General features: G+C 43.4%; 1 protein-coding gene across 1 annotated transcript in view; it reads left to right on the top strand.

Annotated features, from left to right (window-relative positions):
• The window catches only part of LOC306943933 (elongation factor Ts, mitochondrial-like), a gene marked incomplete at both ends in the record, with an annotated part of 292,477 nt that extends 287,236 nt beyond the window's left edge, over window positions 1-5,241 (top strand). Inside the window, one exon of the mRNA XM_079530487.1 lies at window positions 4,372-5,241. Within this exon, the coding sequence (XP_079386613.1) occupies window positions 4,372-5,241 (870 nt within the window). The remainder of the gene's footprint in view (window positions 1-4,371) is intronic.
• Window positions 5,242-15,744: the final 10,503 nt, after the last annotated feature.

Genomic DNA, 15,744 nt, shown 5'->3' with positions numbered 1-15,744 from the left:
CTGTAATGCTATGGAGGACATCAGCTACATGTCAGAAATGAATATGCCATCTAACATACGTGCAATAATCATGAAGTTACCATACAAACTGAGAGAAAAATGGAGAAACATTGCTTTTGAGCATCAGGAGAAACGTCACCGTCAGGCAGGTTTCAGTGACTTTGTGAACTTCATGGAGAGACAAGTGTCTATTGCTTCTGACCCACTTTATGGAGACTTTCAAGACACATCAGTCTCATTGTCAAAACTCAAGTTTGGAAATAAAGCGTCACAGGGACGCATACAGGAGAAAGGAAGCAGTTTTGCTACATCTGTGCTTTCTGAAAATGAAAAGGAGAGAGACTTACCTGATCAGCCTACAAAAGAATCCTGTCTGCTGTGTGAAGAGGGCCACGTATTGGATGTGTGCCCCAAGATGGAGAAGAAGCAGCATTGTGACAAAATTGACTTTCTAAAAAGGAAGGGTGCTTGTTTTGGATGTCTATCTGTTGGGCACGTAAATTCACAGTGTCACAGTAGGCTGTATTGCAAAGTATGTAACCTGAAACACCCTACCATTCTCCATATCCATGCAAAGGAATGGGAAGAAATGAAATCAAAGGACACGCCAGAAGAAACCGGGCTGAGTCGAGCCACCACTCCCAAGACTTGCGGCCATATAGGGGCCGGAGCACAGGATTGCGTCTTGTCTATTGTGCCTGTAAAGGTCAAGGCAAAGAAAGGCAGCACAACTTTAAAGACTTATGCATTCCTAGATCCCGGCAGTTCATCCACTTTCTGCTCTGAGCAACTGATGAGGAAGCTAAAGGTGAGGAAGGAACACTAGATTCCTAATGAAAACAATGAATCAAGAAAGCTTCAACAGTCACGTCATCTCAGGACTAGAGGTCGCTGCACTCAACAGTAATACCTACATTGAGTTGCCTGATGTATACACCCAAGGAAAGATGCCTGTGACTCGTGATAACATCCCACGGCAAGAAGACTTGGATGCTTGGCCATCCTGCTTGAAATTTGCTTTGAGAGAAGACAATGTTGTCATGCCCACCGACCACCACCTTGCTGAGCAAAGGGTCTTTGCTATGGGAGGAAGGCTTGGCAAAGGAGCCACGCCTGATGACACACAACTTCCACTCGTTCCTGCGAAGGACCAGCACACAACCAACATTGTTGGAGCAGAATGTAAGCTGAGAGAAGCTCTCTCTCATCTGAACCAGAAGAAAGTCTCAGACTCACTACTTAATTCTGGAGTGAAGTGGAGCTTCAATACTCCAGCTGCATCCCACCATGGAGTGTGGAAAAGGGTCATTCACATGGTCAGGAAGGTGCTTAACTTTATTCCTCATCAGCAGCATCTGGATGATGGACTACAAACACTCCTATGCGAAGTGGAAGCCATATTGAATGACCGTCCCATCACAAAAACCTCAGAGGATCCAAATGATCTCGAACCCTTGACTCTAAATCATATTCTCTCGTTGAAAGGCAAACCTCCTCTACCACCACAGCTTTTCAACAAAAATTACCCCTACTCCAAACGTCAATGGAGGCAAGTTCAATTCCTCGCCAATCTCTTTTGGCACAGATGGATTCGGGAGTACGTACCACTGTTGCAGGAGAGACTACGGTGGCCAAGGACAAGAGGAACCTTGTCGCAGAAGACGTTATCATGGTAGCGGACTCGAATGCGCCTCGTGGATCCTGGCTGTTGGGCAGGGTCCTGCAGACCTTTCCTGACAGACATGGACTTGTGCGGTCTGTGAAAGTCTGGACCAAGTACAACGTCCTGGAGCGACCGATCGCATAAAGACTGAAACCCATTCTCTATTACTGGGGTTACCAACCCTTTTGGATACATACACGAACATTATGAACTACATGAACAATGAACATTATGAGTTGAACACTGACGTGGACTATTTATTTGGCTACAATGTTTTGTATTTGTTGAATTGTTATGTTTTCATACAGTAACAATTAGGGGCCGGAGTGTTGTAGCCAATGTGATGATTTTGTACTGTGGGTAACTCATTGTGAAGTTGCTATGACAACCTGGGCATAGGCGGGTTCAGCCAATCTCAGCACAGCCTATTTGTAGGTGTCACAGCTGCGCAGCAGGAGGGAATTTGGGAAACTCCACAGGGAAGCCACACAGTTTTTCAACCGTGCGTGTTTTGTTTGTTTTTCAGTTGTTATGAGTTAATTTTGGTTTATTTTGCAACAACAGTTTGTTTAAGTTACAGTTAAGTACCCGGTTTATGTTGTGCTTTGATAACACCCTGCAATCAAAATAAAACCTTAAATGCACTCCACGACAAGATCTGATTTACTGTCAACACCACGCGTTGGAAAGAGCTTCATTCACACCATATCCCTCACTGGCATCCTTTTGTTGAAGTTGCCTTTACAGTTACCTTTGTTTAATGAACACCTACCCTGCCGTGCAGTCGCAATGAGCAGTAATTATGCTCCCATCCATATTTGCAGCAACCCAGGCATTGTGATATGCCTCAGTTATCCTCCAGGAAGGCTTGACCTTGGCCTTAAAAATGATGCCCTTCAACCCCTCTGGTTGGAAATGATAGATTGGCTGCACCCATCCACTAGTAAAAAATATGTGAGCTTCCAGGGATCTGTGGTTCTTCATGGTGTGGGTCGTATAGACCCCTGAAACCATTCAGAAGAAGTTTGTGAACTCCACAAGTGGTGGAAATTAAGTATTCAAATGAAGCTTATGCAGGCATATGTCACAGTGAAAATAGCCTTGGAAACTTATGATAGTCAGTCATGACGCAACTTCACCCTGTCTTTAGTGCCTTGCTACATTTACAACGTTTAAGTGTACATAAGCGTTCAGATTTCAAATATAAAGTGCTCACCCCCGGAGCTACGGATGTTAGACATTTGCACGTGTATTAGCACCCGTGTAGTCCTTATATTGTTCAATAAAAAGCATTTTTCTCCGACGACTGGCCAATTTCAAATTTTTCGCTATATGCTTTCAACTACGTGCCCTTATCGGTTGGGAGGTGTATTGCACTCATGCATTATTATAACCTTTATAGAAAATGGTCACCGATCGGATTAAAATGCATTTTCTTGAACAATACGGGATGCACGGGTGTTAATAGCCGCCCGTTCAAAATTCTAACATCCGTGTCCCCGGGGGTGAGCACTTTATAGGCTATTTGAAATCTGAACATTTACAAATGTACATAACTTAGCCAGGCGCTCAAAACAGGGCAAGTCGCGCCACGACGCACGTGAAGGACGAGCGTCATGTGAACCATCAATCCTACTGAATATGATATAGATTGACAATATCAAGAAGTCAGGCAAAATCATCCGAGGAGCATATGCTGCTATATAGGATTACACAGACTGAAATTGACTGCCTGAAAAGTAATTTATTATATTATTCTTCATGCATGAAGCTCCCAATTCCTGTGAAATTGCAATATATGGGCTATATAAATAAATAGCCCATATATTGTATATTTATTAAAACTGTAATAAATAAGAGATTCTAATTGATATTGTATTATCTACAAACCTGGAGAATCCACTAGATAGTTGACAATATCTGGATATGTCACTCCTGGCCATTTAGTTGGGTCATTTTCCCAACTACTTTTAGGCAAATCATATGGACAAATTGATAATCTAACAAGTTTAAAATTTTCTTTGTACCGTCGGAGCTCCGCGGCAGGTAAAGAATTCATATACGCCTGCATGTTCACACCATGCACCACAAATATGGATAATGTATCTTCAAACTCGGCGGCGCTTGGAACGTCACTTATAAGCGACAGGTAATCGCCAGAGTGACATGGCCATGGGCCGCTATGGCGCCCTGGTGATGTTCCGTGGTGGAAAGGAGGGCTCCCAGGAGGCCCTGGGGCATAAGTAGGCCATACATGGCCTACTTGTGTGCAATGCGCAAGTTGTCAGCTCGACAACTGCATTTCTAGTTTGATAGGTCGTCAGAGTTACCCACCATATATGGAGCTATCCGACGTATCTTACCAACCATATGTATGTATCACAATCTCCATATTCGGACCGAGCTGTTCTATATGGATATAGACGACTGGCATCGTCATCGTGACAAGCCTCCAGCCGACTGGCATCGTCATCGTGACAAGCATTCAGCCGAAGCCCTTTTTAAAGAGTGGTTATTATTAATTAACATTGAGGTTAGGTTCTTACCAGTGCAGACACCAGTGAGGCGGGTTCTAAACTCGGACAACCTTTCCCCATTTGAGTAGTATATTTATATCCTCGGTTTATCTTTAATGATAAATAAAGAATATAACTACAACAATGTTGTTGACCTTTGTTTTTAGATCATTAAGAACAGGAGTTTGCCAGTATGTGCAATCCTTACACACAGGCTGTCACCTCCTGGCTGCTGAGAAAGCCCCCCTGATGAAGCTGAGGAAGAGCACGGGATATCCCTTCATAAACTGCAAGAAAGCACTGGAGAAGTTTGACAATGACATAACGCAGGCTGAGAATTGGTTACACGATCAAGCTCAGAAAGAAGGTTGGAGCAGAGCAAACAAGCTGGAGGGTCGGAAAGCAAAAGAGGGTCTGATTGGTCTTTTTGTAGGAGACAAAGCTGCAGTTATAGTGGAGGTAAACTGTGAGACAGACTTTGTTGCACGTAATGAGAAGTTCCAGCAACTGGTTAAGGATGTGGCATTTGGCGCCATGGATCACCACCGGACGAAAGCTCGAGGCGAGGCAGGATATGTAAAGAATATGTTAGCAGCTGATCAGCTGAGTAAACTTAGTGTCACTGAAGGAGCTTCACTGTCTGACCAGGTGGCTCTCACAATAGGTAGTCTGGGTGAGAACATGGCAATGAAGCGGGCTGTGACAGTGGGGGTCCCTGCTGGATGGCACATTGGCTCTTATGTACACGCCAGTGTGACTGGCCAGAGTGACATGGCCATGGGCCGCTATGGCGCCCTGGTGATGTTCCGTGGTGGAAAGGAGGGCTCCCAGGAGGCCCTGGGGCATAAGTTGGGTCAACATGTGGTGGGGGAGTCACCTCTGTCCCTGGGCAACATGGACGATCTGCCTCGTGGTGAGCGCGAGACTCGCCTGCTGGCCCAGACCTTCCTCCTAGACCCCAGCAGGACAGTGGCACAGTTCCTCAAAGGACAGGAAGCACGAGTCCTGGACTTTGTCCGATTTCAATGTGGCGAGGCGGCCGCAGGTGAAGGAGCAGAATGAAAGGATGCAATGATGTGTGTGCAGTGATTTGTTGTAACTTATTATTATTATTATTATTATTATGATACAGTATGCAGATGACCAGAATCTTTACTAGAATCTACTAATATGTACCAACACTTGCTGGATTAAATCAATCAGAGGCAAACTGTGTTCTTAAGATCTGTATCCTTGTGCGTTTGACAGTTTATTAATGCTGATGTATAGGACAACGGCTACAGAGAGAATCAATGATTCTTTAATATCAACTCTATGGAAACGTTTTGGATATCAGTTATTGAGCACACGTCTGAACTTCCTGGGCAAACAGTAGCACCTAAAGTATATGGAACCTCTCCCTCTATATGTAGCTCCGATCTACTGACATTGGTCGTGACCGGTGAATATTTTCCACTTTTTCCTCCCCCAGGGGTCCTTGAGGGAGTTCCAGGGGGTCCCCAGCTAAATGATAGTTTGGAACCAAATGGACCCTCATGGGTCTGTAACTCTGAGAATGTACACATTTGTACACTCTCAGAGTTAAATTAACATTGATTTTACAATTATAAATTGGGGGTCCCACTCCCAGAGATAGAAATGTCTGTAGACTAATGCATGTCAAACTGGGGGTCCTTGAAATTAAACGGGTTGAGAATCCCTGCTATAGAGCCGTAAAAATCTTCTCTTATATGGGGGTCCCTGGCATAAGAAGGTAACTTTTCTCTCCCCTCTCCTCACATTCACCCAGGGTCATTTCATTGAAGCACGCTGCAGTGAATGCACTTCATGTGGTATTGTAGTTGAAGTAAAGCACGTGGTTGGTCCACGGCTATACAAATACCAGGAGCGCCTCCGCTCTTCTGTTGGGAGAAGATCCAGCACAACTCTCTATGTTGTTTCAGATGGAGACCATGATGACTCAATGCTGCTTGATGCATCCAGGGAGGTTTTTGGACCGATGGGTTGCTGTTTTTGCATTTATTTTTATTTACAGGGACAGCTTAGAGCAGCAGCACTCTCCACAGGGGCTGACAGACAAAGAGCTTGAAAGGGGACAAAGGCGTTGCCAGGAAATTGAGGGCAGGCACTACCGGACCCAATTACTAATTAAACAATATTAAACGAGAGTGTTACTGTCATTAATGGCACGCCTGCTTTGCTGAAGGAACGGGCCGAAGCGAGTTCCGTAAGCAGCGCAGAAGTACCATTGAGTTCCGTAAGTAGCGCAGAAGTACCATTAATGACCCTTGAGTGTAATATTGCGATTATACAACAGTTACCCTTAAAACTAAGACTAACAACTAACAAATCTTATTTTTTTAATGACAGATGTAGCCACTACGACCAAAAATGTCCCAAGAAACTAACTAGCCTAGCAACACATTCGGCTGCACTCTGGGAGAGCAGCACAGCTGATGTCTTTGTTTTGATTAGATGTTCCATGATGCTGGTTTAAAGCACAGCTAAAAGGCAGTTTCAACCAATCAGATTGCTTCCTCAAAGCGATCTGTTTTATAAATACGTTTCCATTGGGTAGATCTCATTTGACACACAGAAAGCGAAAGAGAGACAAAGAAAAAAAGGTTGCATGGAGACAGTTTGGCTTGGGACTGTGATATTGATTTAACACATTTTTCTCACTCCCCCTGCCCCACCATTTTGAATAAAGACAGACTTTCTGTTGACTGTCAACCTGTTCTTTTCACACCTAGGCAAGCCTCTTGCAAGCCAGGCTGAATTCTTACTGTTACTACAGTAGGCTGCCACATTTGTGTGTGATACAAATATTTTGTCCAGAGAATTGGAGCAGGATGCAGGAGCGCTGTTGCAGTCGCTGTACCCCACAAAAAGAGCGCTGCAGAGCCCAAAGGCAAAGTTCTCAACCTACCGGTCAATCTTCCAACTCTCTCACCTATGGTCATGAAATGCGGGTCATGACCAAAATAACACAATCAAAGATGCAAGCTGCTGAAATTGGTTTCATTCCGGGAAGGCGTGTCCTACCCATCCATTGCATCATGATGAAGTCAGTCGTGGCCAAATAGAAAGGGATGGGGGGACAATGGATGTGAGATAACAAATTAACAAAATGTGAAAGATATTCACACAATGAAATAGATGCACAATAGTGTGAATGGATTTGCTTAGCCTACGGCCAAACAAGGAATGTGGCAAAGTCGAGTGCTTTGAGAGATTAGCCACAGACACAGAAAGAGAGGCAGACAGGCAGGCAGGTCACCGACCGACCCACCCTAACCCAACATCCAAATCTGTCTCACCCAGATGTGCTGAATCCATATAGGTTAGCATGGGTAACGTCCCCTAAACACTGTATTGAAGATCCGGATCGGTGGATGGTCTTCTTGCTAATTGAAAAGAGGGAAGCACCCACAACTCCACTGTCACATTCTCTTGGAACATTTTATCGGGTGCACGGTCAGGAAACACTTTTAGAAGAAGGAGAATACCAGCACTCACGGAGCTGCAAGCAGCAACACAACGACACTTCTTGCTAATTGCTAAGAACTTAAATACTATAATATCAACATGAAGTTGACATTTTTCTTTTTTAAATGCCCTACTGGATTATATTGTCAGAATCTTCTTTGTGAATTCAATGAGGAGACCATTTTAAGATAACTTTCTGATCAATGTTGAAGAACTATATCTTCTATATCCCAAAATGTTACCCTATACTGTTGTGATAGTAGAATTTGTATTATTTATTTTATAGTATTGACACTAGGGATATCAAAAACCCAGCAATTTGTGATGCTGTAATGCTTTAAGCCTAAATTATGCTCCATTGTGCAACTATTTTGTGTGGTGAAAATTTCCGACCTACAAGCTCCCAGCACATCACATCTGCAACTGAGCTTGTGGATTGGCAATTGTTACTGCTCAACACCATTGTGTGCTGAGGTAGAAATCAGGCATCAGCCTAGAGGCCACGTAACTGAAATTAAAAAGGAACTGAACGCATGCAACATCCTCCAGGGTCATATAGTTATAATTGGGATCAATCGATCAATATTGTTTTTTAGCCCATGTCTTCTAGCATTGTACAAAACGTTTGTGTGAACTGTGTTTTTTCTTATCCCAGTGAGAGTGCTCTCAGCCACTCTTAAAACATCAGAAAAGCAAGAAAACTGCTGAATCCCAGATAAGAACACAACTCCAAAATTGCCCTGAGGGGCACAGGTCTCCACCAGGCCAGATCAGGTTGTGGCCTCCTGGTGGCACTATAATAGGCCAATGTGAAAAGGGTTCCATTTGTTCTTACACCATTGATGGCAATTGGATGCTTTGAGTTTTGCAAAAATCCACCTGTTGGTGGCGCTATAACAGGCCAATGTGAAAAGGGTGGGATATATTCCTCAGCCTAGTAAGGAATGTCTGTGAAATATTTCACGTAAATTGCACGCTGCGTTCATGATTTGAGGCTTTTTGTTTCAAAAGGGCCAATCCTGCAAACTTTGAAAGCCAATGTTAGCCAATTAGGATGGAATATGAAATATGGGACAGATCCGCATTGAACATATGACTATAGAGATAGTGTATAACGATTTGCGGAATATTTGGACAGAATCTGGAGGAGTAATATCAAAAAAATTGTTTTTCAAAAGTCGGCCTCCTGGTGGCCGAGATAACAGGCCGTTCTGGAAATTTTGGAGCAGAGGTTCATCGTTGGCATCCAGGGTTAGCGGTGCTGGAGATTAGCTGTTCACAGGCGGACACACGGACGGACGGAGTGCAAAACAGACTCTCCCCATGCCTTCGGCCTGGTGGAGACAACAAGCAACAAAATAATAGAAAATCTGTTCTTATATGGATTATATTATATTGTTCTTTTCTTAGAGGAATAGACAGATTCTTTATAGTCTGCAGTTGCCTTGTTTTTGATCTTTCCTTCAAAATATTTTTCTTTGTCATGTTCACCTAGCCATCAAACAAAGACACTCATATGTCATTTGTAATGTTTGTAGTTAGCCTGAGCAGGCTAAATTAACTGCATGAGCATAACTCTCAATTATGATAAAGATAATTCAACTTGTGTGTGGAGTTTAGTGTGGGGGGGGGGGGGGGGGGGGGGGCATGTGGGCTTCAAACAGGAACTAATTTCCCCGGGGCGCTGTTCTCCTTTAAAGCTTTGCTCCTGTGCCGAAAAAAAAGGGAAATACGTTTCCGTCCATCTGTCGCGGTGCTGTAATGCTAATTGAAAAAGCTGAAAGCTCTGCTTTCGCATTCAAACACAGCCCTGTCGACATTTGCGGCCAGCCTGTTCAAAATGAGACGCTACATTAATCTGGTTAATAATACGATGGCAACGCAGTCGGTCACTGTCTAGGCTGAGAGCAGTGATGGACAAAGTATACTGACAAGTATTCCAAAGTACAAATGACATGTTCTTTTTCATTATTCTGAATGCATTGCTGTACTGAAATGTAGAACCTTTCCAAAAGAAGGAGGGACAAAATACATTTTCAGAAATCTTCCAATATACTGAAAATGGTAGATCTAAGCTCACAACATGTTGTAGTGCGATGCCTTGTGAGCTTGTCGGAGTTCTATTTTCACTCTATTTGGATTATATTATTTTGTATGTTTGGGTCCCAAGAATCCCTTCCTAGAAATGTGTAGTGGAGTCAAAAGTACAATATTTCTATTCGAAATAGACAGCAGAAGACTCAAGGCGCTATAACTGATCCTGATGAGCAGGTGTGTGCCTTGCATGGTGTCCTCAACGTGTGTGTGTGTGTGTGTGTGTGTGTGTGTGTGTGTGTGTGTGTGTGTGTGTGTGTGTGTGTGTGTGTGCGTGTGCGCACGCACGTGCATGAAGGCGTGAAGGCGCTATAGAAATACAAATATTTAAAATACCCTGGCTTTGATTCTGTAATAATACTTTTGTTGAACCCAGTGTTGCTAATATTGCTATTGTGGGGAGAACATTCGGCAAAAATTACAATGTTTCGTTGCAACGTGTTGTGATCTTGTAGATCAGCTATTATTGCCAAAGAGACTCAGGCCCTCATTTATCAACACGATTTACACCCAAAAAGGGGCGTACGCCGGAATCACCACAATTTTCCGCATTTATCATTTGATCGTGACTTTGGACTTTGACGTAAGCCACGCTAAAATTCACACTGTCGTTGCCTTTACTGCACCTGTTTTCTTACATATAGACAAGCGAAGCAGCATTGTCTGAAATGCTGACAGGGATCTAAAGTTATGTATTCACTCCTAATAGCTATACAACTAATAAATAATACATGTGGAAAAAAATAATATATTTTGTAAGGTATACATTGATGTGTAATATGAAATTGGTAGCATATTTCCAACTGTACAAGCAATTAAAACTGCTCAATTGAAAACAATTTAAAGTTAGATGCTTAATCAAACAGCTGCTTTACTGGTTCTGTTAAAACATGCGAGCGCATATGTAATCGAGATTCTATATTTGTAGGGAATCGTCAGTGAAGCCTTATATAGCTTAAGGATCTGTATCTCTCCTTAAGGGCTGGGGAGGGGAGCTGCTGGTCACGCTTGAGTCTAAATAAAGTCTATCTTTATTAGATACCTCCTTTCTTATATTTCTAATGATTACTAGTTAGTACTAACGCTAGGTCTTCTATTCTCTACACCTCATATAAGGGTTATATGCAAGCCCCCAGTGAGGCTCTTCAACGTTGAGGCGGGGACTGCAGGCGGACCTGTGGAGTTATGACGAGGAAACCCCGTGCAGCTGGGGGTTAACAACTTAACATTGAGCGCCCGTTTGCACTTCCGCATTTTGGACACCAAATTTTGGTGCAGTCTCTATCCTTTTAATACTCTATGGTTATATGACGTCATCCGTTCCCGTGGCAACAGCATAATGCATATGTGTGAGATGATTTCGCCCACTGGACAGCAGCGGGAGATCAGACGCCTATAAGTAATCCCTGTGATAAAATAGTATTTAGATTTTGGCATAAATGGACGTGCACGCCTATCTTATTTCCAAGTGACAACAATGACATGCATATAGCCTGCATATTTGCAATGATATAGGCTAAGTTAGGTACTTAATCGTTCACCTATTTAAATAAGTGCTTTAAATGCTTTAATAAATTGCAGGTCCAGATCATCAGACCTACAGTAGGCTGAGCGCTTATGCGAGAGCATTCCCGGGAGGTGGGACCCGGCGGGGGCGGTGCTGCTGTTTAAATCTTATCATGGACAGTGAGGTCTCCAAACATACAGTACGTCTGGTGTTATACTGTATGTACGGTCTGCGGTAAGGATAGAAACCACACGCTCTAAACCTGTGCGCAGTGCAGGTGATATCTGCACACTGTGGATTTGGCCACCAGGAGATCGGAGATATAAACATCCACGGCACCCAGCACACACCAGCCTTCATCATCCTCATCCATATGTATTTATTCATCAATCAGTAATTACGCCCTAAATGTTGATTATGAGTTTCTGGCTGCCTTGTCACTGTTGCCAGCTAGCTATCCGTTATTAACGCGGCGTCAATCACAGTCACAGCAGTCCGACTCACGGGGGTCGCTTTAACGTGCAGCTTGTGCACTGCGCACTTCTTAATAAAGAGCTGGAGAGACTTGGAGACTCCTGTTTCAGAACAAATACTCTCTATAGCAATGAGGTCTATCGGAATAATGGAGCTATTTAACACTTATTTTAACCAAAGAAAATCACTTACCCTAATAGTAAAGAAAATGTGTAAAACATTTAATTGACACAACACTGATGACAGTGCTGTCAAGCAAGTCTATGAAGCCCTATGAAATCTATGAGAAAGTTGAACCTGCAACACAGTCATTAGTCTGACACCCTACCCAAATACTAACCTAACCGCACGCGGACGCCACGGGTGATTTGTAACCCACAGCACGGGCGATTTGTAACCAGCAACGCATGTCGGGAGGGTGATTTGTAACGGGCCACGGGTGATTTGTAACCCGCAGCACAGGTGACTTTTAATCCGCAGCACGTCCCTGCTTCACCTCTCTCAGCTAAGGGGCCCTTTGCCTGGAAAAAAAAAAGGTCATTGTGCTTTCAGAACACGATGCCTTGGCCTGGTGTTGCCCTCAGGGTAAATCCAAGGAGCAGCTGGCTGTCTGACAGTTTGACCTTCAGACGAGTTTGACAGTGATATGCCTCCATGTGAGGAGAGGATTTAACCCATTCTTAAGCCATTCTTAACACTTCCAGTGCGCCAGAATCTTTCAAAATGAAGGCGCTACAGTGCCCAGCAGATGAGGCAGATTTTACTCCCGCCTTCCATTACCCCCCCACACTGGGAGGTATAATGTTCCATTACCTCGTGCTGTCACATCTGATTCGTGTTTATATTCCAAACGAGATGCTTGGTTAAGTCAGAAATGAGGACAGAACATCGCCGTTCTGATCAAAACCATGGACAGCGACGTAGAATAGACCGGTTTGTGGGGCCGTAAACAAGGAAGTGAACGGTGATCCGGTTTTATAGAAGACCCTAAGACGTCCCCACACGTCTTGAGCACTTAAGCTGCTCATTTACTGTCAGATTGTTTCAGTCTGTGTCCCTTCCCTCAACCTGAAACTGTTCTTGATTGTCATTATGGGAACCCATCGGCAAAAAACAGCGCCCTATGCCCACATTTGGAAATTGTATGAGTCAAAAGTCTGTCTCGAGAGACTACTTGATTGTAAACCCGAAGCTATCCCGGGCCCTATCCCGTGCATGCAAGGTCTAATAAAGCAATGTCTCTCAAAAAATTTGTTTTTCAAATTATACTATAAAGTAGGCCTACTTGGGGGGACACTTGGGTTTCATAACAACAATAATAATAATACTAAGCACTAAGCGCAAGCACGCACACGTGGCGGTCACAATCGATCGTGCCGCTGTGTTGTTCAAAAGATCAAAGCTTACCAATGCAACTTTTATTGATCTGACCTCATACACGTTATGGAGTCAATTCACTGCTGAGCCATCAGAACCCACTTCATTTGCTGTACATCATCATAAAACAAACAACCTGTGTGTGTGTGTGTGTGTGTGTGTGTGTGTGTGTGTGTGTGTGTGTGTGTGTGTGTGTGTGTGTGTGTGTGTGTGTGTGTGTGTGTGTCTGTGTGTGTGTGTGTGTGTGTGTGTGTGTGTGTGTGCGCGCGCGTGTGAAAGAACTAAATAACCACAACTTAAGTGTAGTAGAATTTGAAGAATTGACATTGTGACAATTGTGTGAGGGTTGTGACAGAAGTGTGAGGGTTGTGAACTGGGTGAGACACACCCGGACTGTCGTTGGTTAATGTGTCAAGTGGTGATGGCAAGCAACTGTCTGTCATTGACAATAAGTAGTGAGCTGTCCATCAGAGGCTGCCAATGAGACAGCATGGTGAAATTCACAACATGTGGATGTGAGGGTGCCTGCACTAACAATGATGGCGAATAACCTAGTTGTGAGGTAGTGGCCTACATGGGGATATGCGTAATGAGTCAAGGAAGGGCGACTGTGGCTCAAGAGGTAGAGCAGGTCGTCCAATGATCCATGGGTCGGCGGTTCGAATCCCGGCTCCTCCTGGCTACATGTCGAAGTGTCCTTGGGCAAGACACTGAACCCCAAATTGCTCCCGATGTGCTGGTTGGTACCTTGCATGGCTTCCGCCGCAATCGGTGTATGAATGTGTGTGTGAATGGGTGAATGTAATGCACAATCTATGTAAAGCGCCTTGGATAAAGGCGCTATATAAATGCACCATTTACCATTTAAGGAATCCAAAGAAAAGAGATTTTTATTTTACAACCTACGATTCAAGAGTTATAGGGCGAAACGTAATGTGGGCTGTTATAGCGCCACCATGAGGCCGGCTGATGTAATTCTATAATTTCTATTGTAATTCATTATTGTAATTATTATGAACCTCCCCTACAAGTGTTGTAACTTTAGCCCTTACAGTTTCCGAGAAAAAACTTCAATGTGAGTTTTTGCATTTTCCCATTATAAGTCAATGGGAAAATTTGCCTGCTTAAAATGGAAGTTTGGATTGCTCTGTTTCATTAATGTGCACAAATCAAAGCTGGAAACATTTGTTACAGTACTTATGAGGATTGTATTTGAGGATTGTGTTTATCTGTGACAAAATCACACCCGTGTGAACTGAGTGGTGTAAGGTCTTATATAGCCTGTCTGACGTAATGAAATCATGTCTGACGTAATGAAATCACACCCGGGTGAACAGGGTGAACATAGCAACCATGCTCACTTTTTTCTGCACAGACTAACAAAGCCAGTTGTAGGAGTGGTTTACACCACTCAAAAAATAATGCAGTTCCCAAGTTGTGACCTACAGTATGAAAGTCACGATAACAGCCTATGGCCCACCGTGTAATATGATGGAAATTCTCCATTCATTGTCAATGGGAATTTAATGTTTGTGTAGGACGAAAATAGACGATTTGCTCAGACACATATGACGTAAATTCTCTGTTCATTGTCAATGGGAATTTAATGTTTGTGTAAGACGAAAATCTACACTAATAGCTGAATGTAGGAGGGGCTAGCGGCCCTCAACAATAAATGAAAAAATCACACCCGTGTGAAGTGAGGGGCGCTCTAATCATTGTACATCATCATACATCTTCTCATTCCGGCCAATCAGAATTTGTGTCCTCACCTTCGTCTTCAATGTTTGTGTTTACACAAACACTCAAAATTGTCCATTCATTGTCAATGGCATGTAATGTTTGTGTTTTTTTGTGTTTACAATGAATCTACATGGTTAGAATGGAGTTTGAAGTTACAATGGGTATTTTTGTATAGGAAGGGGGTGAGGCAGCTAAAATGAATATCCAGTATCTAAATGATGTATCAAGCAACTGACATAAGCCTGAGTAGACTATAACATTACCAAAACAAAAGTTTTTTTTAATGTAAAATATCCCTTTAAGTATGTCCATGGGTTTTATGGATAATGAACCAATGAAAAGTACCAAGAGCTTGAGACTAAGCCTACATTGGATCCATTCCTTCCAGTTCCTATAAAGTAATGGTTTTGGACATACCGGTACAAGGTTTCCACACGACAGCAACAATCCTAATAACCAAATCCCCTGCAGTTACTGAACCTATACGAGACTGAACTTCCAATGTCACAACTTTATCGTTCTGTCTAATATCACGTTTACGAGCTGACATTTTCGATTGCCACATTAAACTGATTAACGTGGCATTTATGCATTTTTTATGGCTGGTACATTTTATGAACTTTCATGTCTCTATTCATTTTTATAAATTCTTTTCACAGTGCATCGGCTGCAAGGACAAGCGATGCACAGGGGTGTGTGTGTGTGTGTGTGTGTGTGTGCGTGCGTGCGTGCGTGCGTGCGTGCGTGCGTGCGTGCGTGCGTGCGTGCGTGCGTGCGCGGTGTGCGTGCACATGCACTGTGGGGTTGGGGTTGCGTGTGCCTGGGTTATTAAAACATTATTACAGTCATTTGTCTATGTCAACTGTACGTATATAAAATGA

This window comes from Electrona antarctica (genome assembly GCF_951216825.1).
Source record: "Electrona antarctica genome assembly, chromosome: 2".
NCBI classification, from domain to species: Eukaryota; Metazoa; Chordata; class Actinopteri; order Myctophiformes; family Myctophidae; genus Electrona; species Electrona antarctica.
Note: the sequence above shows the minus strand (reverse complement) of the source record. Positions and strands in the feature narration are given on the sequence as shown.